Genomic DNA, 26,609 nt, shown 5'->3' with positions numbered 1-26,609 from the left:
ACTGGGAGCACTGTGCATTCAATTCCAAATGAAAACATGAACGAAATATGAATTTTTAAACTGAAAATGAAGAAAAAAGAATAATTGGCTGTTCAAAAAAATAGCAGCATCTTCATTTTCATTTACAAACTTGAATATTTACAGTATAAACAAAGTTGTTTATAGATTTAGCTTTTCTGTTGATCACTGAACTAGTATTTAGTTGTATAACCTTTATTTCTGATAACTGCTTTACATCTGTGAGTCAACTAACATCTGACACCTGTGAACAGATATTTCAGCCCAAGCTGACTGGACTACATTCCACAGTTCTTCTTTATTCTTGGGTTTTGCATCAAAAACAGCATTTTTGATGTCACTCCACAAATTCTCAATCGGACTGAGGTCTGGGGTTTGGGCTGGCCACTTCATAACATCAGTCTTGTTGGTCTGGAACCAGGATGTTGCCCGCTTGCTGGTGTGTTTGGGGTCGCTGTCCTGCTGAAACATCCATTTCAAGGGCATTGCTTCTTCAGCATAAGGCAATATGACCTCTTCCAGGATTTTGATATATTCAAACTGGTCCATGGTGCCTGGTATGCGATAAATGGGTCCGACTCCAAAGTATGAAAAACATCCCCAAACCATTATGCTTGCACCACCATGTTTTACAGTCTTCACAGTGTACTGTGGCTTGAATTCAGTGTTTATGGGTCATCTCACAAACTGTCTGTGACCTTTAGACCCAATAAGAACAATCTTGCACTCATCTGTCCATAGAATGTTGTGATACTTCTCTTTAGGCCAGTCAGTGTGTTCTTTGGCAAACTGTAACCTTTTCAACACTTTTTTTTTTTTTTCTTCAGCAATGGTACTTTACGAGGGTTTCTTGCAAATAGTTTGGCGTCTTCTGATTGTTGCAGTACTCACAGGTAACTGAAAATCATCTTTGATTTCCCTGAAGCTGATCATTAGATGCTTCTTTGCCATTCTTGTTATTCTATGATCTACACGGATGGTAGTATTTCTTTTCCTACCACGTGTTTCGGGTTTTGTTTGCCATTTTAAAGTTTTTGAGATCATTTTAGCTGAGCAGCCAGTTATTTTCTGCACTTCTTTATATGTTTTCCCCTCACCAATCAACTTCTTGATGAAAGTTCTTTTTCCTTCGGTACAATGTCTGGAACAGCCCATTTCACTCACTGAGCAAGGGCTAAAACCAGCAGGTACAACATTTGCTATCCTGCTTCTTTAAATAAGGGCCATAACTGACACCTGTTTATTCATAGAATGAATGATCTCACTAATTGAACTCCACACTGCTATTAATTTGAACACACCCCTTTCATTAAATGAGTCAATTACATCCAATTAGCAGCGTGCATGTCATGACTGTTGATTCTGTTGGTTGCCCATTACTCGGCTACACCTAGTCATGAATTTTTTCCCATGTTGTATTATCTTTTCTGCCAGAATCAGTAATTAAATACTTTAGTGATGTTAGACTGCTATTATTTTGCACGTAACTGTGTATATATAAAAACCTATCCATTTTTATTCTAATCTCGTCATTGAAGCTTGTGCAGAATCCTTTAGCGTCAGTATATAAAGCGAAGGTGTGCTTGTGCAGATCAATCCTACACTACTGCTAATTTCAACTGCTAATAAAGCTTAGCTTAAGATCATTATATTAATGTTGAGTTTGCGCAAGCCCATGGACAAGGCTTGGCCTTGGTGTGTCTCATGAGAGAGTGGGGACTGATTTTCACAGGACTTTATTAGATGCTTGGGGCCAGGTCCCGTGCTGCTGTGGCCACCATCTCTGCTGCATCCAGGAACCCGACAAGCAGACTGCTGAGAGCTTCAGCGAAGCCAGTAAACCCAGTAAACCCAGGATCCATTTACACTTTCTCATTTTCCTGACAAATGCAACACTCTATATATAGCTGCATGCAGCCTATCGTCCAATTACCTTGGGCAGCGAGTGGCCAAAGACCCTAAAATATTTAGAGGATATTTTTTGCTGGCTGAGCTTGTTGTCCAGACTGAGGCAAGTCTGACGTGCCAGAATAACCCTGAGGATTTGTGTTGGACTTTTTGAGAAAATGCAATGAGATACGATGAGTTAAAAAAGGAAATATTTAATTACATGAATTAATCTATTTATCCACATTCCCCAAAGCAGCAGACCTCCTGCTCTTCAGACCATACAATCCAGTGAAACATCCAAGACCCTCTGGTGTGTCAGGCTTTCATACATTCAGAGCTGGACCTGCTCATTCAGAGATAGCTCATGAATGGGTGTACGATGTGTATGCTACACATCATAGAAGGCATTCCATTTGTTGAATACAATGATGTGACAAGACATGAACATATTTATTTGTACTTTGCTGTCATGCACAGCTTTAAAGGGTCTAATTATGGCACAGCAGTCCCTGATTCACTTCCTCAGCTTACACAATGCTCTTAGATCTCATATTAATTAAAGGAATAACTGACTTTATACAAAAGCATCTTTAGTTACAAAGCTAATGTGTAGTGAAAAAGGCTTCCTCCCACAAATGATCATTGTGCGAACTGCATGTCTAAGTCAATACATGCTTATCTCAAATGGCACCGAGTGCTTAAAGGAGCAGTAAGCCCTTTTTGCCAGTGATTCTTAATTAATTATGAAACAGCTGTTATACTAACACCTAGTTGCCTGGATGTGTCAAAGATTCTGTACTAAATCTATTTTAAACATGGCTGCCTTCATGTAGAGCACCTGCACTATGGAGCATAAACTAGTTGCATTCAGGGACTACAAATTTCAACTGCACTTTATAGAAAAAAGTTACGTAAAAATAAAAAATAATCCATTTCATAAATATTGTTTGATACTTTTTGGTGGTAAAATGACTGATTGCCCCTTCAAGTAGACTCAGTTATGTGTGTGTTTGTTGGTTTTTAATTCTATGACATATTGTTAGCTATGATAATGGACCTTAAGATGGTTGCTTTTACTGGTTTCAGCTTTGCAACATGCATTCCTCCATTCAGGTTTATATAAACTATAAAGGTTTATTTGTTAACATTCTACCCTTGTGAATCCAAGACAAAACTATGGATTTCTGACACCAAAGAAGTGTTACTTTGTTAAGGTACAAATTTGGGGCATTTTTCTTTTTCTTTTCGCTAAACTATGATAGATTTACATTAGATTGAAATGAACAATATTCATCCATTATACCCTTTAAATTAGATATGAATGTGCCCTGTCATTGGCATTACAGCTTCTGAGTTAAAGTTTAACATAATAATGAAGAATTGCCTATTTATGAACCTGGCATTTCAAGTCCTGAGAGGGTCACCAGCCTGCAATAATCACACTTGATTTTTATTAATTGTTTATTGACAAATTTATAGAGATTTGTAGGCCAACACATTAACATTTCAATGGAGTGTTATTCATTATAAATGCTAAAAAGAGAACAAACAATGTCTTTAGCTGTTGTTTGTGCCACTTCCCTACATTCCTTTTAGCCACTTGTTTACTTGTTTTTACCCCACCCTCTCTCCCTCTCTCTCTCTCTCTCTCTCTCTCTCTCTCTCTCCCTCCCTCCCCTAAACTCCACTGCTCTCCTCATTAAGGGCGTCTCTGTCTGTTTGATCCTTAAGTGCCCAGCCCAATCTCATAAGACCGGATCCCATTGGCGCACAAGACCACACACACTTGCCAGGAGCCCAGCAGACACTCGCGCAGCTCCAGTGAGCAGCTCCAAGACGCAGTAAAGCCCCAGCTGAAGGACACAGCTCAGACCAGGTCTCAGCATGGACGTGTTTAAGAAGGGATTCTCCATCGCCAAGGAGGGCGTGGTGGCAGCCGCCGAGAAGACCAAGGCCGGGGTGGAGGAGGCCGCGGCGAAAACCAAGGAAGGTGTCATGTATGTCGGTGGGTACAGAGCCTCTCTAACACCTACATGTAAATATCACACAGTGTCTGGTGTAGGGGTTACTGATTTAGAACTAAAATGTTTGTGTTAGATAATTGCATTAAAATGATCATATAAGTTATTCTTGATATAATAATTGCATTAATCTCAATTAATTTTTGATTAATTAAAGTTTTTTGGATTTTTAAAAAAGATTTAGATAGATAGATAGATAGATAGATAGATAGATAGATAGATAGATAGATAGATAAAGATATATAAAGACTCTAGGAACGTAATTACTGTAGTAAGGGATGCAGAGATATTCAAAATATGTAGTGAAGTACAGAGAGTTTCCAGAGAAATAGGATGTTTAGTTTTCCATTTCTGATAACAGAGCTATTAGTTGCTACCATCTACAAAGCTGGTGGTTTGATATCGAGAGGAACAAGAGGAACTCTGTAGTTGAAAAAAAAAGACCAAACCAAACCTCATCAAAGCCTGTTCTAGGGCGCCCACTCTCATAGCCTCTTTGGACGCAGACACTAGGGTCTTTATCTGAGCTGGAGTGTGTTGTGACCCTATAACTGTGACATGAACAGCATGAATGTGACAAATTAAAAGGGGGGTTGGGGGTTAGTGCTGTGTCCACCGCCACACAGATCAGTGCCTGATTAGTCAGCACAGATTAGTCAGGCCTGGGTAATTTAGATATTGACCAGCACGCACACACACACACACACACACACACACACACGTACAAGCACATCCGCAAGCACATGCGCAAGCACATGCGCACACTGCCAAAGGCCTGATGTATTCTGCAGTGTCATAGCGCATTTGCCCTGGTCCCTGTTTAGCTCCGTGCCTCCTACTGACCGCAGTGGGTGGAGAGGTGGAGAGACAGAGAGATGCAATCGATTCACGCCACAATGACCAGGATGCAGCCGCCTCAGGGACTAGCAGAGACCAACGGGCTTGGCTGGGCACAGTCAATGAACTTCAGCCCAACAGCCTCAGTCTTTATTTATTATGTTATTATTGTATATTTACTTAATTAAAAGCAGGTTCTAGAACATGCATTCCTAATGATTTTTTGTGTTTTATACTGTTGAGAATAAGGATTCCCCACAGCAGCGATGTTCTCCCACAGTAAGTAGTAATAGCTGAATTTCATGTCTCTGTGTGATTAGACGGAGCATGAGGTTGTCTGTCAGTGCAGGACTCAGTGCAGGACGTCTCCTCTTTCAACTACACAGCTGCATCAGTCTTACATGCATCCACTGCATCAGGACGCAGTCACTCTTTTCTGTTTCCCAGAACATATTCCCGGAGCATACTCCCGGAGCATACTCCCAGAGCATACTCCTGGAGCATACTCCCGGAGCATACTCCCAGAACATACTCCCGGAGCATACTCCCAGAGCATACTCCCGGAGCATACTCCCAGAGCATACTCCCGGAGCATACAGGCGCTGACCACTGGTCAGCAGTCGATGCAGCTGATGCAGCATTTGTCAATCCAAGTTACTGCAGTGTGAGTTTGATGATGAAATTTGTGTTCATGCAGCAGAGTGCCAGGGGACGTGAAGAGCCAATCACGGAGTTCCCTTCACGGTGTCATCAGAGCCACATGCACTCTGACGGACTCGGAAACATTAGACATGTCTAATGTTACTGAGCATTAGAGCTGAGGAGGTACATTCCACACCCGTGGGCATGTTCTCCAGTGCTCCGCCCGTGGGCATGATCTCCAGTGCTCCGCCTGTGGGCATGATCTCCAGTGCTCCGCCCGTGGGCATGATCTCCAGTGCTCCATCTGCAGGCGTGTTCTCTAGTGCTCCACTCCTGCCGTATTTTCCACTCTTTCTATGTGGTGTGGCAATGGGGCATCGTCTTGGTGTACATCATCACACAAGATGTGTGCAGACACACAACAGAAGTGCCTCCTCCATTTAATCTAGTAGGTGGCGTAATCTCCAACGGCTTCCACACAGCAGCATCCTGCTGGCTTAACATGGGTCCTCTCGTGTTAAGATGGGTCTTTTCCACTGAACCTGACAATAGGCCAGCAGGAGGGCTAGCCTTCCTGTTACAGGCTAATATCAGGTTAATTGCTGGCTAATTACTGATTAATTACTAGCTAATTAATCGAATCATTATACTATTACAGTACACCTCAGAAGGGTTCTCAGGCTCAGAGCAGAGAGGGGAAACTGTGAATTCTGGGTAAAATAGAGTGGCTCGCTTCTGTGCTGCTTGAACTGTGGGAGAGGGTGTAATGGGCCTATCTCCCCCAGAGCGGAAGGATACAGCAGAGAAGAGAAAAGAAAAGGAAGAACCAATCCCAGCAGAGCACGCTGTTTCTCCCACTTTAAACAAAAGATTTTGTTATATTTAAGGTTCAATCTGAACAAAAAGAAACCTTGAAAAATAATTCTTTATGCTTTTAACCTTTGCGATTTTATCATAGGAACAAAGACGAAGGAAGGGGTGGTTTCAAGCGTGAACACAGGTGAGAAAGACGCCCCATAGCCAAAACTTTGCTTTTCACTGCTTCTCCAGCGTGAGTACAAATAACCTCTAATGTCCGTAGTCGCACAGAAGACGACTGAGCAGGCGCAACTTGTGGGGGAATCAGCAGTGGCCGGAGCGAACCAGGTATCAGAGAAGACTGTGGAGGGACTGGAGTCTGTGGTAGCCTCTACTGGACTGGTCAACCCGGTAAACACCACACTGCTCTCTTACTGACATGCCGGTGGTTGCCTTTTCTTTGGGATTATGACTTGAATTATGTTGTTGTGAATGACGATGTTTTTTAATGGTTTCTCTTCCTCTTGCGCGGATGTGGCCAGGATGAACAGCTCTACACGGAGGTGCTAAAATGAGCTCAGACTTTCAGCATGATCCTATGCTTCATCTTAAGACATGCCATGCACCTAATGGAAGGCTTCAAAACTTTAACTTACATACGCCTGCGTCTGCCCGCCGACATGCTTGCAAGGGTTCATTTGAGGCCAATTAACCAATAAACACGAAAGCAGGACTTTTGTCAATAAATTCAAAGTTTAGTCTGATGATTAGACTTTCAACTTTAGAATGGTGATAGTGAAGGAAGGACAACATTAGAATTCCCCTCCTGTCTCCTAGACAACTGTCTGGGTACTAACTACTGGCCAGACAGGCAATTGAGAACAAGGGTGACCTCTGGCAACCTACCCTAGCCAGCACTGTTGAAAGCCTCATTCCAGCATGGTCAGAATATGTCTAGGGCCCTTTAGGCTCCAGGTTGCTGGCTTGGTATCAAGGATCAGCAAGGCATTGGGATAAAAGGAATCCATTTATGATGAAACATGCACCAGGGAGCAGAACACAATAAGTATAGCTTGCCATTCACTATTCAAAATACTTGGTTGGTAAATTCAGATAATGGCGATATTATTTAACTCTAATGCTGTTTCTTACTTATTCTCGCATCTTTAAGTACTCATCTGCATGTCTAGCCATACAAATTGCATTCACATTTATACTACATGCAACCTGGACAGCCATCCGACTAACCAGAATGGCCCATGGATGCTGCAGCTGTTAACATGATTGCAATCATTGTAGTTTACCACAACCTTACAACCAGGAAACACAAAGGGCAACAACCTGAGCAATTGAACTACTTTTATAAAATAAATAAAACCAATAATAATAATAACAACAACAACAGTAGTAGTTAGTATAGTGGATAATAGTAAATGATTCTTGCTGCTGTTGCTCCTTGTTGGTTGTAAAGAGACTGTAGTTGGATGTGAGAGGAGGTGCTGAGGTGCTGTTCTCTGTTCTTCCTCAGACAGCAGCTTCGAAGATCGAGGAGCCCGCAGAACAGGCTACGGACGCAGGCCAGTAGGTGAGAGAGGGGGGGGGGGAGAGAGGGAGAGAGAGGGGGGGGAGCAGAGAGGGAGAGAGGGGGGGGGGAGAGAGAGGGAGAGAGAGAGAGAATGAGAATGAAAACCAATGCCACGGTTAAGCAGAGAATACCAAAGATGTTTTTCCAAAGGAAGGTTAAGACACTTGGAGATCCATGTACTCTACATTTATATGCCATCTAGAATGTTGGCTGGCTAAGTGATGTAAGCGGCAAACACTTTTTCTACCTTAATAAAATTACTTTCATATTCTCTCTCATTTTCTCATTGTTGTTGTTTTTCAGGCTTGCCATCTACAGGACCATTGTCCCCATAACGTGGTCTTCTGGTTGCAGCAGAGGAGAGCTGTTGTGAGCTGCTGTCTGTCTCCCACCTGTACCTGTGTCCTGACCCCTCCACCTGTACCTGTGTCCTGACCCCTCCACCTGTACCTGTGTCCTGACCCCTCCACCTGTACCTGTGTCCTGACCCCTCCACCTGTATCTGTGTCCTGACCCCTCCACCTGTATTTGTGTCCTGACCCCTCCACCTGTATCTGTGTCCTGACCCCTCCACCTGTATCTGTGTCCTGACCCCTCCACCTGTATCTGTGTCCTGACCCCTCCACCTGTACCTGTGTCCTGACCCCTCCACCTGTATTTGTGTCCTGACCCCTCTACCTGCGGAGACAATAGTGCATTCTGAAGCTTTATAATGAGATGTGATTCAAAAATGTTCCACAAACAGTTCTATTCAAATTATTGGAGTTGGAGTTTGGAGTAGTGCTCTGTAATAATCAAAGTTTAGGAGAAACGCCACACTTGAGAGTCCCCTGGTAAAGACACACACAAACATGCACGCACGCACACACACGCACACACACACACACACACACACACACACACACACACACACTTAGATTGAGAAGCTAAGACATTAACCTCCTTGAATATTTTCCTTTCCTTCAGTTATTTACCTTTATTCAGCAGTCTGTAAGAACCTTTTAAAGTGTGTGTACATACACCTGCTTGAGCTTAAAGGTTCTCAGAGTGTGTGTCCTACTACCTCATGTACGAGTTAGTAACACCTCAGAGAACAGCGAAGCCTGTCTCAGCCACCTTTTACTCTGAATGCAACTAATATCGTCTTAAGTGCTCTTCTAACCAAGAGTCATAGCAGACTAGAGCAAGACTAAAACAATGTGATGGGGAAAGTCTGGAAACACTGATTATCATTGGCTCTTTCGGCTACCTTAGACTGCTCAGTGCTATTGGCGTGACCACAGTCAGTATCGTTTTAAAACGGCGTTTTGAGTGAGGTTCTGACACTAAAGCTACATAACTGATGGTTGACTAAGCCACCAGCTTGAGTAACAGTTGTGTCCCTAACCTACTGATCCATTTTCTTCTGGAGCTTTTGGAGAAAGGATGTGTTTTCCTGTGAAAGCCTTGCGTGTTGCCTTAGACACAGTACACCAACTGATCATAACAAAGGTTGTGACTCATCATCTGACACTGGCCTCCAGGCCTTTCTCTTTTTTTTTTCTCTATGAACTGTGCAGTCAAAATAAATGTTTTGTTAGAAACAAAAATGGCTACCTACTGTTTTCTTTTAAACAAATCACAGAGCAGAGTTGATCAAATATTAATTAAAAATAGCTTTTAAAGCAACTCACACTGAACTGAATTAACGAATGAAGAATACACACTCCAAATGACAACTGTGCTTGGCCAATACATTTTGACACCATTTAATTTGTCATTTGAATCATCTGAGTCAGTGTCTAAGATACTGACCACACCAAGCCTTTACCAAAAACCGATTGTCTCTATATATCGTCATTGCTGATTGTGTGCAGAGAGTTGCACCTGACTTCACAAAGGCGGGACCTCCCTAGCTCCAGGCGTCCTTGTTTCTCTGTGCCTCTTACCCTTGATCCAGTCCTCGCCTTTCTGCCAGTAAACACATAGTACAAAGGAAAATGAAATGTAACAAGCAAAAGCAGCATGTATTCAGTCATGCAGCATGTCCTTAAACAAGTAACAGGACTGAACGCAGCATTCGAGGGCAGCTGGAGGTTTGTGAATGTGCTGTCCAATGTGTCTGCCACTGTTTGGTCAGAATGGCAGATTCCTGATATTCCAGCTGAGGGCAGAGTCAGATCAGACTGACAAGCCTGCGATCATCCACCCACCTGGACAACACACTCACCAAAACAAAGAAAACCAGATACTGGGCCAAATATACGATTGCCCTCTTTCTTCAAAACATTTTTGACAGCTGAATATGACCCCGACCTTCCAAACTTTTACCATAAGTAAAAGGTTTACACTCCCCATATTTAAATCCACCACCAGGAACAAGACAGAGCTGTTTAATTTAAACAAGCTAGGATGCTAATTTGCAGAAATATCTTTACTCCATTGTTTACAGGTGAGAAAACAGCTTGGAGTCGTTAGGAGAATGCTTATGTCAGTTGGTAAAGGCTGAATTCTGTGCTCAGAGGCTGAATTTTTTTGGAGATAAAAATATACTTCTCTCCCCCAGTAATTCAGAAACTCCAGGGCTGGGACAACCATTATATTGTTCCACAGCCCCTGACTGTGACTTTAAATAAAAGTGAACATCATAAATAGCTTGATACTGAGACAGCTAGAACCAGCAAAACCAGTCTAGCTTGATCCCTCCAGTCCGAAGACATTTTTCACTCCACCCCTCATCACAGCAGCCAATTGAGTGTATGCTCGGAGAGTCAAAGGGAAAACCTTCATAAGCATCTGTATTCACCTGTGCAGCTCCACACTGAGGACTCAAATTCTGCAAGCATGAACAATATTGTTGATACTGTTGTTGACAAAGCAGGTGAGTGAATATGAGTGTTTTGATGTTAATGGAGCAGAATGTGTTTTGCCATTTCTACTTTCACTGTCGGGATCTCTGTTTCATTTGTAAAGTGATTACCCTCTTGCCAAGCACAAATAGAGAAAATTTTAAAATATATTTGTGAAGTTTAGTAATATTTTTCTGTGTAATTTAGAAGATTTCATCTTATATTTTCTAAAACCTTAATTTATTCCTATTTAAATGTAATGTGAGGAAAACTAACCTAAATTGGCTTTGTTGTCTGTTGAGTTTTAGTTTTCTGAAAGTTTTCTCTCAACTAGATAAACAGCAGTTTAAAACTTAGCTACCACAAAGCTTTTTTTTTTTAAATCACATCACACCATCTAGCCCCGACCAAATAACTTTGTAAATTCAAGATACTTTGAATAATATTGGATCGGAAAGCTCCGCTAATCTCAAATTTAACATTCTCACTGTTCATGGATTCCCATTCTAGCGTCAGGGATCAAATTGAAGGCAAAAAGTGTCTTGGGAGGTGGAGGAAATCAGAAGCAACCCCAGTCTGGCGGCATAGGGGGCCTCTTCCCCTCAGCAGGGGACGGAGGCTCCAAGGGTGGGAAGGGCAAAGGAGGAGGTCTCCTGGATGGGATCATCTCCTTTAACAAGTCGGAGCCCAAACCGGCGCCCAAGCCGGAGCCCAGACCTGAGGCAAACCCAGCACCAGAGAATGACCAAGCCACAGGAGGTTCAGCAAGTATGCTGATTCAAAACCATACACCATACACTATATTAGGCTGACACATTTCAGGTGTGGTTTCCAGTATTGGAAACACACACACACGCGCGCAAGCATGTGGATGCTCCACATTTTTGTGGTTCTTACGTATACACCTTAGAAAGCTGATGGTCAATCTAGCATTAACTACAGGGAACACAATCATGTTTCAGAAAGCAGAATACAGAGAAAATGTAGTTTAAAAAAAAAACTCAGACTTTCGCTGCTGAATGATCCAATTTCACTGGAATAAAAACATCCACTCTATTTCAGACCATTTGTACAACATTTGCAAAGTGGAGTGTATCGGGAATTTAAAGACAACTGTTTAGTACTGACGAGTTGAATATTTTGCTTCCAGATAAGGAGTTCGACAGCGCTGTGGATGAGCTTTCTCAATTCTAGGCAGGAGCACATCCCTTAGGAAATATAGCCACGCATGACACTGAGAAGCAGCAATTCTCTCACTTCAATACTGCGATCAATATACATCAGCTTAACTCCTGATTGCACCCTGAAGGACTGCATACGACCAATGAAGAACTGAATTGTCTCATGTATTTATGAAAGCGCAGAAAATAAAGCTTAATATTTTTAATTTAACTATTGCAATATAAAGTTCTCAAATATCAAGCTGTTACATATTCAGCTTACTGTTTTGAGGGAGTATATTTTTAAAATCTACATATTCCAAATACCGAGGAACTGTGTCTTAAATGCTTTTTATTTGATCATGCATTTGACCAGCGACCAATGAAATCATGTTATCATCTAAAACATTTTGCAACAATTGCAAGCTTTTCGTTTACCTTACAAATATTTTTTTATGTATTTTAGTTATTGGAAGATGCATGTACCATTAAAATACTTAAATGAAAATGATTAATATTAAAAGGACAGATTCTCTGAAGCATTCATTTGAAATACCAGCCTGATTTACAGTAGAACTATATATTTTGAGTTTTGAAACTCACTGTATGTAATATAATGGTGAGATTCCAACTACTCTAAAATGCTAATTCACCAAAGTACTGCTAATTAAGGACACTAACATTAACACACCTTCAAATCGCCCTCGGACACAAAAATATATTATGGCATTTTCCCCCCCAATTTTATTCACATCACTGGTCTAAAATTTAATATCACCATTCATCACATCCTTAAAAATAATACCAGTGCAGACGTGGGTTTTCATTTTATTGTTTTAGCTCGTACAAGGTCATACAAAATCTCACTCCAAAAGAGTCTAAAGGCTGTTTTATATTCAAATATTCAATGCTAATGTGAAAGATAAAGAAATTAAAGCCTTTGGTATGGTTAACACATTAAACGTTGTTAAAAACAATCACACACACACACATATATATTATTGCATAAATTCTGTGGTAATCATTAAGACATAAGTACTAAAGATCACCAGAATTCTGTTTCATTCTTCAAGTGCAACTAAAGATGTTTCTGTGCAAGTTCAGTAACATGTAAAGGCCTGAGAAAGTTGCACTGATTTCCTTACTGACCACCTGCAGATCACTTGGTGCTTGGCCTAACAAACAAACTACAGAACTTCCGTGATACAGGATGCATAGTAGGTATTAAGGCCTGATGGGTGTGGAGATCTGATATGCTCAAACAACTGGTGCTAACACTTCCCAGAATACAACCTTAAGGCTTACAGTTTTAAATGTGTCCAAATTAAGGTATTAAACTAGCAATATTTGGCATTTTCTGACAAAGCAATGTACGTGGAGCAGGGCGGCAGTGACATCCAGATGAGAGGCACAGCTTTGGCTTCATGCATGACCAGAAAAGAAGAATAACTTCAGAGAAGAAAATCACTAAATAAGCTAAAGTCATGTGTGCGAAAAACAGTACATGGTGATATATGAACTGTAAACATACAGGAAGCGAGCATATTTGGTCTGGGGAGAAGGCGAGTAGGATGTAGTGTCTGCATACAGAGACAGACAGATACTCAGAGGTAGATGTCTATGTGAACGTGAGGCCGGCTTCGTTGTATACTTTGAAGACTTTCTCGATGGCGTTGACATATGCAGCAGTCCGTAGGTCCAGCCCGAGGTTGTACTTGTTGGCTGTGCGCATGATTTGCTGTGGGCCAAATATCCACAAAAAAAAAAAAAAAAAAAAAAGGTACAAGGCACATTACAAACAACCAAAAGTTATCAGATAGTGGAAAATCTTATTTGGTTAGTTTGGTCCATTACAGCATTATATGAGCAAGAGTACTACTAAACAAGAAACCTACTAAAATTAACAGGAAAACAAACCCAGGATTACTGGTAAACTAGCATATCACTGCATAGAGTCTCAATTTCAAAGCTTTGTTATCAGGAAAGATGCGAGATTAAAAAGTCTTTTTCAAATGTTACAGTAACTTAGACTAATAATGTATTATAAACGTAATTGTAGCCACTTGTGGATGGTTGGAATCAATGGAAAAAAAAGAACCAAAACAGACAAAAAGCCCATTATGACTAAACGTTTGAAAGAACAACTCTTGCAAAACCATTCTGAATGCCAAAACAGCATGAAAGTCTTCTCACCCTGGCCGAGCGCTCCATGGTGTAGGCCAGGCCGGAGTGCACTAGGTCCTTCTCAGATGCTCCCTGGGGGGAACAAAGTCCTGAATCTCATTCACGCCCAACCATTAAAGCCTTCTGATCACGCCTCATGGGCATAGCTGACACAGACCAAAATGAGTTAAAAAGGCCTTGTGCGGACAACGGGTTTTCTACTGGGCCAGTAGCAGTAAGATGAACTTTAAACACACTGGAATCTGAGAAGTGAGCCATCGGCTGCACAGAAGTCACGTGATCTAGCCCCTGGGTGCCACAGGCACACCCAGCAGTTCGCAGATGAAAGCAGAGAGGCACACTGCATATGCCTGAGTTTTGGGTACATTTTATCTGTTTAAGGCAAAGGAGACTGTAACTGTAGCCTGGGCCTTTATATGCACATGTTCACGTGAGAGTGTGAGTGTGAACTCACAGCAATCCTGGCCTGGAACTCCGAGGTGGGGACCACGGGGATGGATCCCCCGTGCTTGCCAAACTTCCTCTCCAGACTCTCCTGCACAGACACTGGGGAACAAAAAGGCACTCAAGTTGCTCACAAGCTTGAAACACAAGGCTAGAAATATAAAAATGTGATAAAAAAAAAGAAAAGAAAAAACAAACCCACTGTACCACTATAAAACACATTTATGAGCCATAAATGGAAGTGCATGTGAGATATTTCGCATCATGCAATGTAAATTATGCAACACACCCCAGGCATCAACAATGGCTCTGAGGCTGCTCACCAGAGAGTCAAGCATTCAGAAAAGATAAATTACTGATCGCTGCAGATGAACACAAGCAGACTGCAGCTAGACCTCTCTGATTGCTCCTGGAAGAGCTCCACCATGAGATTGACGAAAATGTGAAGCCTACTCCACCAGCTCGGATGTGTGTGTGTGTATATACAGGAATACATTAAACCGCCTCCCAGCGTGACACAGTAATTATCTGGAGAATATTATTTGATGAGCTATCCAGCCTGTCCTCACCAGCACATGTGAATGAGGTATTCCATAGACGTGCACTCACTGAGCAGGTGGTAATTGGAGTCTCTCTCGTATTTGAAGGTCAGTCTGCCATAGCTGACGTGGTTCAGGTTCTTAAGCCACTCGAAGTAGGACACAGTCACACCACCGGCGTTCAGGTACATGTCCTATTCAAGGCAACAGTTTAATCATCAAGCATGCCACCCTGGTCCAGCAGAGATTAGCTCCAGATATAACAACACACTGGGTCCAGCCAATAGCGATGTTCGTAATGATCCAAACCCAGAGGTTCAAACACTTCAGATAGTGCGAGATGTCCTGGAGCGTTGCTAGAAACCCGCAGAGCCAAAACCAGAATACGTATCATTCAAATATTTGTCCAAAAAGAAATGTTGGCTAGAAAAGCTCAAATGAATAAGAGACTTACAGGAATCACCATAATATTCCTCTCAAGGAATATCCTGTCAGCTTCAGGGGTCGTAGGGCCATTGGCTCCTTCAGCAATGATCTGTTTTGAAAAACAAGTGAACCAAAACATCAGGTATAATGAAAATCTTTTACACAATGTTCTAGGTATTAGCAAGTGCTTGTGGACTTGATGAAAGTTAACCCCAATTATACAACACTGCGTCTAGCAACAGAGCTTGTACGGAGTGGGCAGCGAATGTGACCCCTGACCTTGGCCTTGACCCTGCTTGCATTCTTCTTGGTCAGTTGCTTCTCGCTGGCAGCAGGGATCAGAATGTCACAGTCGGCCTCCAGAATGCTGCCCTCATAGGGTGTGGCCTCTGGAAAGCCCACGATAGTGCCATGAGCCTGAAAGGGATACATATCTGCTTATGTCAAAGGGCACACATAATACAAAAATGCATTAATGCTGAATTCTTTCAGTGCTTGAGGCTCTGTAGAATTCTTGACCTTATAATGCTGTATAACCACTAGGTGGCAGTATTTCAACACAACTGTTCCTTAAAAGTATCAAGCCTCTGTAACAATCCAGGTCTCAGCTGGCCAAAAGTTTCACAACATAACGGGACACTGTAGGTATTAGACAGTAATACTTAGTCTACCATTTGAGGTTTTTCTAGGAAACAGATTAAGTTTACAGTGGAGGTAAATCAAAGTCCAGCTCTGCATGCAGTCCAGACTTACCAGCTTATAGTCCTCTAGTTCCTTAGGGTCAATGCCATTCGGGTTCCAGATGCTTCCGTCCCACTCTCCCACACCCACGCACTTCGCTCCAAAGCGGTGCAGATACCGCATAGAGTGCAAGCCGACATTTCCAAAGCCCTGCGCCAGAAACACCGTCATTAATCTCTTAGAGCTTATTGGTCTATACCTGCATACTGACATCATTACTTGGATCAGTTGTTTTGGAACATGCATTTTAAAGAAAGGTGCTTTTTTGGGGGGGGGGGGGGGGGGGGGGGTGTACTGCAAACCATTCTGTCAGACTGAACATCAACCTAATTCTCAAAACCTTGTGCCCAGATAACTATTCTGCTTACAGAAACACTGTCCAAACAAAAGCATGTAGTTCACAGGAAGTGTCACAGTAGACTTTTACACTTCTACTAATTCACTAGTGCCACCTAGTGGAAATGCTTGTAATTTGGCAGGCGAAGGATAAAACTGCAGCAAGACCTTATGACTCATCAAAAAACATGACCTTGTGATTTCTAAGACACTACAAGTCTTGTGGGCTGCCACTATAGCAAAGTATGTACCACACCCTGCAAATTTCTACTGAGCTTGAAAGTAACGTGCACCTCTCCAACCTCAGGCCTACAGGGCTGAGACAGACCCAGGTGTAATGCTGCAAGTTCAAAAGCAGAAATGGTATGTGGAAATATCAAGGCCCTAAATATTTCCCTGCTGTTTGTCATCGTCGGCTGCCTACCACTGTGCGTACTGTTCCTATTGTGTGGCACTAATCTCAGAGAGCACGCGCTTGCTCTGAGACACGTGAGGTCAGCGGACACCACTCTCTACAGCCAAACTCCTGGTCACGAACGGCTGTGGTACCGTGGAAATTAAAACCCTTTCGCCAGCATCGGCATTCAGCATTGCCACACTATCTGCCCGGAACAACCTTTGCACGCAGGCCACGCCACACGGGGAGGAACGGCAGCATCATGGTGCCACGCCTTGCACCTGGATAACGAAGGTCTTGTCTGCGACGCCGGGGGTCAAGCCCAGCAGGCCCGTGTAGGACGCCTCATTGACGAAGTTCTCGATGCCGTGGAAAACCCCGCGCCCGGTGGCCGAGATCCTGCCGTGGATGCCGCCTTGGCTGATGGGTTTTCCAGTCACGCACGCGTGAGCGTTGATGTCCTGCGTGGGTGTGCGGAGTAAACAAGGCAAGGAGAAAGAACAAAAGGAAACCACAACAATGAGGGAGAAAGAATGACAGTGAGTCACAAGAAAGGGAGGTGAGATGCATCAAAGCTGTTCAGGGGCACACAGTGCAGTCACGCAGTCGCTGTGTGTTACATACATTTAGGGTGCAATACTGTGATTCATTTATTATATACTTGTGTTAGTTTTTTTTCCTGAGGGCTTTTTGGCCAGTTCTTCAAATACTTTCTTCACTTCCTGTGCTCTACTAATCTGACAGCAGAAAGGCCAGATGCTTCCAGATAATGAAATCTGGTAAATAACACAGACAGAATGCTGTTCGTCCACACCCAGTAGACTCCATCCATGTAAATATCCAGTGTCCTGACAGCTCAGGGACAAACCGGCTATCTAGTGTCACAGCTCCTGTTTCAAACCAGAAGTGTGTACCTGGCCAGGCACGGAACGAGTGGGGCTCTGTGGGGTCTGAATAAATGCAGAGAAACCCCACTGCTCAGATGCTGAGCGGTGAAGAACACAGGCCTGGCCCAGGCAGGTGTATTTAACCTGCAGCACCAGACACTGAGACACTATTTACAACTATTATATCTGAAAGAAAACCCAAACAAGCAAAAACCATTCTCTTACACTGAACTGTGAGACACAGAGCTATTGAAGCGTATAAGTTATTATTTATTTTAATGTGTTGCTCCAGAAATAAAGTATTAAAGGTACTCCAGAAACATTGTGCATTACAAAGAACTGTGCAATCTTGTTCAAAGGAAGTGAATGTCACATTCAGAACATCCGTGTTCCACATCATGACTAGTTTCAAAACCTGCACAAGCTCCTGACTTTCAGCACCTACATTTAGGTTTCACTAACTATCTCATCTCAGAAGTACCCCTGTTACCATGTTAACCCAGTTCACCAGGTTCACGTAGCAAGGTGAGGTCCAACAGCTAGAACCACTGCTCTAAATTAGAGGGAGAAACGGAGCAGCAAGCACAACCACTTTTTAAAGTTGGTCAAACAGAAAAGGGACTGTTGTACATTTTAGTGGAAATGAACGAATAGTCAACAGCAAACTTGTTCCCACTGCACACAATAGATGAAAATTCCCTGATCTGCTCGTAAACAGATGCCTCGTGGATCATGTTGTCATGTTAACCCTTTAACCTCTACACAATATCTCCGAGTCTTATTAGCAAAGTCAACAAACAGACGTCTCCTCTTACCGGCCAGTGAACACACAAGAATGGGACTGTTAACGTACGTGGTGACCCATGGTGTTGGCATACGTGTCAGCTATCCAAGACATCTCCCTCTCGCCAGTGCTCATATCAGGGGCAGGGACATCAATGCCAGGCCCTGAGAAAACAGAAGAGCTATAAATGTGCCCCTCATTGACTCTTCCACGAACCATCCCTCTGTACATCTCTTTTAAAAGGTATACACTTGACTCTGTTGGTCACCCTATTTAGGGGTGCACCCTAATGAAAACTCGCCACCAAGTACTTTTTATTTTGCATCAGAACTGGAGTGTCTCCAAAAATGTGCCTCAGAACTCAAGCAGTCCTTCTAAAGCAGTCACCAGGTTTATCAGTGCGATTATTTCACGAGCCCGCCAGTCGAGCTAGGAGATGGGGCCCTCCGTCAGCACAGGCCCCTTTCAGACAGGTGCCCTCACACAGATACAGTCATCCTCCACAGTCTCTACACGCAGCAAAAACGTCTGGGTGAACTCTCACCGATAAAACCCTTCTTGGCCAGCTCAATGGTGAATCGCCTTGTAATTTTCTCCAGCTCATTGTCCTAGAAGAAATACAGAATTACACAAACAGTGTTTTAGATCAAGTAAACATTTTACAAAACACAACACTTTTTTCTGTTCAAATCAAACTGACTAAGAATCTACAAGATGTCAAATATAGAGGTTATACACCAAAAATGTGAGAGGGGGTTGCTTGGATAAAAATAAAAATCTCAATATTTCAAGATGAGCCTATGTTTTGTTTTGTTTTGTTTTGTTTTGCTTTTTTACACACCACCTAATAAGCAGCAAAATTAAGACTGGGCTAATGTTAGGGTCTTTGGATCAAAAAGAAGCCTAAAATAGATACAGTTACAGCCAATGGCCTTGACCTGAACCTGTATGGCAGCAGTAAGGCCCAGCTGATGGGACCACAGCTTTTATCCAAATCCTTGCATGCTTACGGTGTCAAAAGGCAGTTAGATGCAGTAGGTGGCAAATGGAAGATACAGAACCTGTCAAACTGCTCGCTAAGCTGTAAAACGATCCGGGACATGACTAGCTATTCTGACAAGCATTCATATAGACACAAACCTGACAGGTTGTTGGGCTTTTCATGGTGGTGTCCTTTACAAATGCATCTTGTGCCAATTATGCTTATGTTTGAAGAAAGCATGAAGAAAAGGTTGTCAGAGTGACTACTCACAGAGTAATTCTTGGGATTGATCTTCACCCCAGCTTTAGCTCCTCCAAAAGGCACATCTGTAGATGGGACAGTTGCTTACAGTCAAAGCCACATTTCCATGAGGACATATGAGGACACAAACACTGCAGCTAAACGCAGGAAAAGACTCACCGACAACAGCACACTTGTATGTCATCAGTGAAGCCAGAGCCTTGACTTCATCAACTGACACTTCTGTGCTGTAACGGATACCTGGAAACAAATGCACAATGTGAATGTTTCCGTTGTTTTGACACACTGTATCTTTACTCGAACGCGTGCCTGATCTCTTCATCTTAACTGTAACAAAAGCAGCTTTCATTCTGGAAACCCAGGGTAATGTCACCGTCCTTTTGCATTAGCCTAACCAGCATGATCCTACGGACACACTAGCTCTCTGGACGCATAATGAGCTCTCCAATGAGGCAGAGAGTTGAAAAGGCAATGGATGTGAAGCAAGGAACATATTTTTAAGATCATTGCACACGTTTAGAAAATAGCCAATTCAAATCTGCCCTAAAAGCCTATACAGAAAAGCATAAATAGAGTATTTTATTCATTTAAGCTGTTCTGGCCAACGTGGTCAGAGTGGAAGTTTTTAAACGGTCATGGGCACGCTAAGAACAGCAAAGAAAAGAGAAATGACGGGCAGAGCCAGCAGAGAACCAGCCGGATGATGACTCACTCTCTCCACTCCTCCGAAACTCAGAAAATCAGGGAAGGTTTGGGTGCGGCTGAAGGAAAAAAAGAAAAAAAAAAACCAACCCACACACAGCTACTGCGGATGTGCCTTCAGCTAAAACCTTTTGTCTAACAACATGCTGGCATAATAGGAATCATTGTTTGACTATGTAATCAATATTGTTGAATATGATGACAAGAGATTGAAACACAGGATACAATCGAGTAATCAAATCAGAGAAATCTTTGCACGCTTGTTCTCTGTTCTGTGAGGACTCGGACCGATTTGCGCCAACCAGGTTCAGGAGTAGGAGAACCACTTTAGTAGATGATATCTACACAACAACAGGGGTGGGGGTGGACTATTCTCCTTCAAGGTGCCTAATACAGGAAAACAAATGCACAACTGTGTCAGGACATGGCAGACATGGCAGACCAAAAGAAGGAAGCCCATCCTCCATTATAACTCAGTTGCTAGGTCTCCTAGAGATCTATAACTATCACAGATGCAGCCTAGCTCAATAGCACACCAGAAATCCAAACTTTCCTGCAATCCTGTTTGTGTTCATAAGAGATTTGTGCTAAATCCTCATTTTAACTTTTGCTTCAAGAGAACAGTGGCACAGGTATTATTTATAATGGTGCTACCATGAATAAGGCATGTTTTGTGTTGGCTTTTAAAAGACTGAAAAATCTCACCACATTCACAAAACATCATCAGACATGGCGTTTCCAGACCGGTCGCATTCTGAGGCAGTGAATTATTTGACAGCTAAAAAAAAAAACAAAAAAAAAAAAACTGTGTTGCAATGCATGATTAAGTTCACATGTAAAGTGGTTCATGTACAATCTGCCAGAGAAACCCACGATTACTTAAGGAAGAGCGGAATGTGTACCCATGTTGAGGCAAGTTGCCCTTATGAAAAACAGGGTAAGGTTTATCGGAAGCTACCACACTGACTGAGGCAGTAAAGGAGCTCGTGGACCAGGTCAAACCTAGTAGACACAACCACACCATTTACACAGGGAAAAGAAACCGTTATGATGTTGGGTAGGTCTAGACAGAAACACCTCAGCTCAGGACTTGAGGCGGGTTAAAAATGTTCCACAGAACAAACGGAACAAAGTCGTCCCCCCCCAGGGCAGGGTTGTGCCCGTGTTTGAATCCTTTGCCCTGAGACATTGTCCCAAATTCAAAAGGACATGGGCTACTAGGAAGACTTTTTGGCATCCAAAACAAACACCACTCATTGGTGCAAGATATTAAATAAGTAGGATCTCATCTCGGAGCCAACAGATCAAGAACAGCAAAAAAAAGTTGCAGACATAAGTTACACTCTTTAGCAGTGGGCTCCACAGGAGTTAGCTAACTCTAGGCAGCCAGGAAGCCATGCAAACTGCGATACTTTATCACGACGTGCAGCAAACACTAGCTAGCCAGGCACTGAACGTGTACCTCGACAGTCACCTCTGAGACCAAGCTGGCTACAGGAGGACATCCGTCCAGGCTAACACACTAACAGACTTCTAGAGAAAACGACAAGTGCGTTTTCAGATCGCCTTTCAACCAACCGCGACTTTCCAAGCAGCTCTTCGAGTTTCAGTGCCTCTATCGCTTAGCTGTTGTTGGATTTTCTACTAGCTGGGTAAGCTAGCGTGCTAACAAAGAAAGTCCAAGATGACCCTCACTTGCTTTGGAATCAGCGGTTTGGTATTAGTTTACTAGGTTAGACACCTAACGTTGTTAATTGTTCACCTACCTCCTTTGCAAGGGGTTCTGTGCTGGCTGTGCTGGGCCCGGTACCCCTCAATTATTTCCCACTCCCCGTTATCTCGCTTAAGAGGAAAGGAAACGGCCAGGACGTGGTTGCACGGTTTAATGATCCTGAGGATTCCCCGCACTCGGTGTCTCTTTTGCTCCGGCGTCTCCCTGGTCCTGAGGTCTTCCACGAGTTTGTCCTCCACGATGGCGGCGCCGCGGTCGAAGAAGCCCTCGACCATGCTGAAGAAGTTGGGATCGTCCTCTCTGTCCGCGGCCCGGCCATAGCGCCGAGCCGCAGCCAGAGCACTGCCCGCGCCTCGAGGGAGCAGTCCTCCAAGACACCTGTGCATTATTGCTCAGAAAGGTTATATTCCCAGTAAAAGCCCCGGAATGGAAGAGCCCTCCAGCCGCTGCGTGCGACACCAAACTGGCGTTCCGTCCAGTGCACAGTGCACAGGCGTGCGAAATCTCCACCTCAGGGAGGTGGTCTGACACATCATGAACTCGAAAGCAAACGGATCGGGCTGTTCTCTGGGACTCATTGCAGTGAGTTAAGAAAATAATTTTTCAGGTTACTAAACTATTACTACTAATAAAATTAGTTTCATTAAGTTTCATAATTTGGCACCTTTGTTCATATCCTTGTCATTCGCAGGTCACATATTTCTTATTTTAGCCTATGAAGTGAGAAATAACGCTAGTTTAAGTTGATTCTCCATGTTCTGCTATTTTATTTTATTTTTTAAATTGGTAACACAGCCTCATATTTTTCAAACCGTATTATAGCATCACATCTCAGGAATGTCTACAATTAGTGATTTAGTGATGGTTACCAGCTGTTGGGTTCTATACTGTTGGGTTCTATACTGTGCTGAAGTAAAGACATACTGGCCTTATGCTAAAAGAGTCTTCTGTATTTCAGTGTCATTCAGCCTGTTGCTAGTGCTTTCATTTTTTATCAGCAGAGGGAAGGAAGAAACCACTGAAGATATGGATCTTGAAATATTAAGCATTATTGGGTGTTAATGCTTGACAAACATGAGCCGTATGAAAGAAAACACTAGAATGACAAATAAACCAGAAATCCATGTGTTTTGGGGTGCACCCCATCCTGCATCACTGTCTGAGGATGTCTCAGAGGAAAGATCCTCTCAGTGGAGGACTCTAGAACTTGGATGGAGTCAAGGAAGGTTGAGCTGTAAGAAGAAAATCAGTGAAACACAAAGACATTCTGAATCTGATGGTGACCACCCACTGAATGCTCATGGCACCATAGACACTGATGGTGCTGCAAAGGCCGTAGGTCAGTTGAGCCCAGTAACTGTTCAGGAGAAGCAAAACTTTTCAGGCTCTCATGTGAGTCATAGGAGCATGTCTGAAGATGAGCCCACACCTTCAGTCCCCCAGTCCTCTCTGGAAAAGGTAACATATCCAGCACAGTATGACTTGTGTCCTGGGGCAGTAAGTGAATACTTAGACGGATGCTTTAATCCTCCACCTTCCGGCCCACAACCTGAGTTTGTGAACAGTTGTCTTAAGCCAAGTTCTGCTATGTCTGTGGAGACAGAATATCTAAGCATCTGGACCAGGAGTCAGGGTTTGCTTCTGAGAAGCAGAGTGCTTCTGCAACCTGAAACTGATTCACTCAGAACACCTGGATCTTCCCAGACACCACCAAAGCAAACTCCCTCAGTCTCCTTGGGCTCCCCAGAGCTCTATAGTCCAGAGGTCAGTCCAGGGAATAGAGGCTTGGGGGGAACCCTACAAGGCTCAGCGGAGTTTTTCTGTGGGACTCTGAGCCAGAAGCATCAGGAAGGAGGTGTGATTTTGGAGTCAACACCTAATGGAATTCTGTGGTCTCAGGCCAGCCCTCCTGGCCATACTGAGGTACCTAAAGGGAAGAAAGAGTCTGAACCTATTGATGGCTCCCCAGACACATCAATAGAAGTGTCACCTACTCCTGGAAGCTCTAAACAGGCAAAGCTGTCGCCAGTCAAAGCCAAGAGCCAACAGGGAACAGCGCAGAGAAGAACGGTACCACTTTATGGGCCCACCACCCTACTCTCTAGGTGTAAGAGTCATGGTGTGAGTTACTCCATCTTGGTTGCTGTAGTGCACCCATGGCATCTGAAGGAGATCACAGCGAAGTCTGGAGCGTCAGCCGGATCCACTGTTCCGCTGGCCACGGTGATCGTTACTGACCAATCAGGAGTGGAAATGAAGGTGGTTCTGTGGAGGGCAGCAGCATTCTGGGCACTGACGGTGTTTCCAGGAGACATACTACTCATCAGAGGTGAGGCTCTTCCATATGATTATGTAAAATAAACTTTTTCACATGGTGTAGTAGTAAAATTATAATCAGTAGTTTTATAATCACATGTTTAAAAAAAAATCTAAGAGGATTGGGCTCAAGTATGAATCCCAAAGAAGTTTCAGCCATCTGTGGCTGGGAGTCCAGGATTAGCCATACCATCTGGGAGAGACAGTTTGCTTACTTCCTCTTTCCTATTGTCTTATTGGATGCAGCCATCTACCAGCTTGCATGCACATCAGTGGGCAATCAGCAATCAGCAACACTGTGTGAGCAGCAGTTTGAAACGATGCATTGGCAGGCCTCACGTATCTGGGGGAAGCATGTCAGCTCTCGTCCTCTCAGTGTGGCCGGTGACGTGACAGGGAAGAATCAGATAGTGTGTGGGAACTGCTGATCTGCTGCTGATTAATGGAGGAGATAATGAAAATGTTTGTAACTTGATTATTTCATGTGATACCACAAATTAAAATAAGTAAAACAGTCTGCTGGGCTTAATAATTACGTGGGCAAATGTTTCTTGAATTTATGTACATTTATTGAAAACTGTAGTCTTTAAATCAGTGAAGGAGGAGGTTGGGAATACTTGGCTCAGACTGTAAACGTATAATTTTGGTCTTCTCCATTTAGCATTGGGTGCTGCTTTGCACCTGTACATCACCTGGTGGAGCACGGTGCTAGTAACACCAAGGTGGTGGGTTCAGTCCCCAGGTGAGAACACACGAGAGCACCTGCCAAATGCTGTAAATGTAAATGCTTTCACAGGCTTGATGGTACATGTGTATAAATGGCGAGGGGAAAGAGTCCTGCAGTCTTCCTACCAGAGCAGCCTGTTGAACCTGGGCCATGTCGCTCAAAGTCACACTCTCCAAGGTAACATAGAGTAAAAACATAAATAAATAAATAAATTTAAAAAAACCGTTTTCCTTGAGGACATATCACTGTCAGAAATGTTTTATTGCCTTTTAAAGGCTTGTCTCTGATCTCCAGCTCCACAGAATGTAAATATTCATACGCTGAGAGAACTGTGTGCTCATCTGCATATGAAGCACCCTCTACTGGTGGATCTACCTCCTCGCACTGCCCAGGACCCTCACTCAATCCCCTTCACCCGTCTCTGCTCTCTGCGGCCTGATACTCTCACTCATGCGCTGCTGAGAGTAAGACACGTCAGGACGATTGCAGGTGGCTCTCTCACTGCACGCATGAATGCACTTGCAAAAACAGCTTTCAGCATGCATCCCAGCTCTCTTGAGCTCTGTGTGAACATCTGGATCGGACAGTTTTTATGTTGGAAGAGAGGGAAATTAATTTATGGTGGTAAACTCTCATGCCAGGAAACTTGTCTGTGCAAGCACAATGCAAAACGTTTTGCAATGGATGTACATGGAATGTACGTAGATTTGTGCAAAAATGTTTGAAACAACTTCTGTAAAGTGCATGACTGTTGCCAGTTTAGTTTACTGAAGCAATACAGACTCTAGTGTCACTTACTCAGAACGTCTAATTGCACAGAATTTGTAATTGCACTTTGTACAACTCCGTATCACATGTTGGGTGTGTGCCACCGACAGCTACTGCCAGAAGCTGTGAGTGTGTAGAACCCTAATGAGAGTGTGTGTGAAACACTGTGTTTGCTGCTCCAGCCTGGCGTGATGAGGTGGAAGGCACATCCCGCACAGGCCGCATGCTGAAAGCCGTGCTGGCTGTTGAGCAGGGCGATGGCAGCCAGGGGGCGCTGGTTCTCTGGGGAGCTGCCTTGTCCTGGCTACAGCTCATATGTGGGAACAAGGGTGAGGAAAGTGCTCCTGGATTCTACTGGATTTCATTGTAAACACTGCATTACTGAGTGTGTTTATACACATAAATGTTAAATGGCCCAAACATTTAATATGTAACAGATGGTTAGTGAAATAAATATTAGCCCATGAGTTCTGAAATTTTATTACTTAACGTTTTTGTCTTTATGACTACACATTAAATGAGAGTCATTTACTGCATCGACACACACCAGGAGCCGTACAGCAGTACATGCGTTTCTTTTCCCTTCTGTCTGTTTGCAGGTGCG

General features: G+C 43.3%; 4 protein-coding genes across 7 annotated transcripts in view; 3 read left to right on the top strand and 1 right to left on the bottom strand.

Moving 5' to 3' along the window:
• Nucleotides 1-3,620: 3,620 nt before the first annotated feature.
• Nucleotides 3,621-9,380, top strand: sncga (synuclein, gamma a). 2 transcript variants are annotated; one of them, XM_027000523.2, is made up of 6 exons: nucleotides 3,624-3,913; nucleotides 6,367-6,408; nucleotides 6,490-6,617; nucleotides 6,749-6,769; nucleotides 7,735-7,791; nucleotides 8,095-9,379. In XM_027000523.2, the coding sequence occupies exons 1-5, from the start codon at nucleotides 3,793-3,795 to the stop codon at nucleotides 7,789-7,791; spliced, it is 369 nt and encodes a 122-aa protein (XP_026856324.2). In that variant the 5' UTR covers nucleotides 3,624-3,792; the 3' UTR covers nucleotides 8,095-9,379. The 2 variants fall into 2 exon arrangements, with proteins under 2 accessions (XP_026856325.2, XP_026856324.2); XM_027000524.2 differs by lacking the exon at nucleotides 6,749-6,769 and having other exon boundaries at nucleotides 3,621-3,913; nucleotides 8,095-9,380.
• A 1,193-nt stretch (nucleotides 9,381-10,573) lies between these two features.
• zgc:193505 (uncharacterized protein LOC559113 homolog) lies at nucleotides 10,574-12,510 on the top strand. Its single transcript, XM_027000432.2, has 3 exons — nucleotides 10,574-10,651; nucleotides 11,130-11,387; nucleotides 11,770-12,510. Exons 1-3 carry the CDS (start codon nucleotides 10,615-10,617, stop codon nucleotides 11,811-11,813), a joined length of 339 nt encoding a protein of 112 aa, XP_026856233.1. The 5' UTR covers nucleotides 10,574-10,614; the 3' UTR covers nucleotides 11,814-12,510.
• Nucleotides 12,511-12,591: 81 nt separating this feature from the next.
• On the bottom strand, nucleotides 12,592-22,601 carry glud1a (glutamate dehydrogenase 1a). Its single transcript, XM_027000430.2, has 13 exons — nucleotides 22,229-22,601; nucleotides 19,920-20,000; nucleotides 19,770-19,825; nucleotides 19,062-19,125; nucleotides 18,587-18,681; nucleotides 17,128-17,307; nucleotides 16,126-16,263; nucleotides 15,652-15,789; nucleotides 15,401-15,481; nucleotides 15,017-15,140; nucleotides 14,418-14,509; nucleotides 13,973-14,035; nucleotides 12,592-13,517 (listed from the first exon to the last, which is right to left on the bottom strand). The coding sequence occupies exons 1-13, from the start codon at nucleotides 22,578-22,580 to the stop codon at nucleotides 13,398-13,400; spliced, it is 1,584 nt and encodes a 527-aa protein (XP_026856231.1). The 5' UTR covers nucleotides 22,581-22,601; the 3' UTR covers nucleotides 12,592-13,397.
• Nucleotides 22,602-22,687: 86 nt separating this feature from the next.
• Nucleotides 22,688-26,609, top strand: part of shld2 (shieldin complex subunit 2) — a 5,421-nt gene continuing 1,499 nt past the window's right edge. Inside the window, exons 1-6 of one of the 3 annotated variants that reach the window (XM_027000429.2) lie at nucleotides 22,688-22,776; nucleotides 23,193-24,523; nucleotides 25,307-25,414; nucleotides 25,532-25,726; nucleotides 26,188-26,334; nucleotides 26,605-26,609. The exon at nucleotides 26,605-26,609 is cut by the window's right edge and continues 205 nt beyond it. In XM_027000429.2, the coding sequence (XP_026856230.2) occupies nucleotides 23,269-24,523; nucleotides 25,307-25,414; nucleotides 25,532-25,726; nucleotides 26,188-26,334; nucleotides 26,605-26,609 (1,710 nt within the window). In that variant the 5' untranslated portion in view covers nucleotides 22,688-22,776; nucleotides 23,193-23,268. Of the gene's footprint in view, nucleotides 22,777-23,192; nucleotides 24,524-25,171; nucleotides 25,415-25,531; nucleotides 25,727-26,187; nucleotides 26,335-26,604 lie in introns of all 3 variants that reach the window. The other 2 variants (XM_027000427.2, XM_027000428.2) reach the window with 2 other exon arrangements.

This window comes from Electrophorus electricus, chromosome 11, assembly GCF_013358815.1.
Source record: "Electrophorus electricus isolate fEleEle1 chromosome 11, fEleEle1.pri, whole genome shotgun sequence".
In the NCBI taxonomy this organism is placed as follows: domain Eukaryota; kingdom Metazoa; phylum Chordata; class Actinopteri; order Gymnotiformes; family Gymnotidae; genus Electrophorus; species Electrophorus electricus.
The sequence above is the reverse complement of the archived record's forward strand: the minus strand, read 5'-3'. Positions and strand labels throughout refer to the sequence as shown.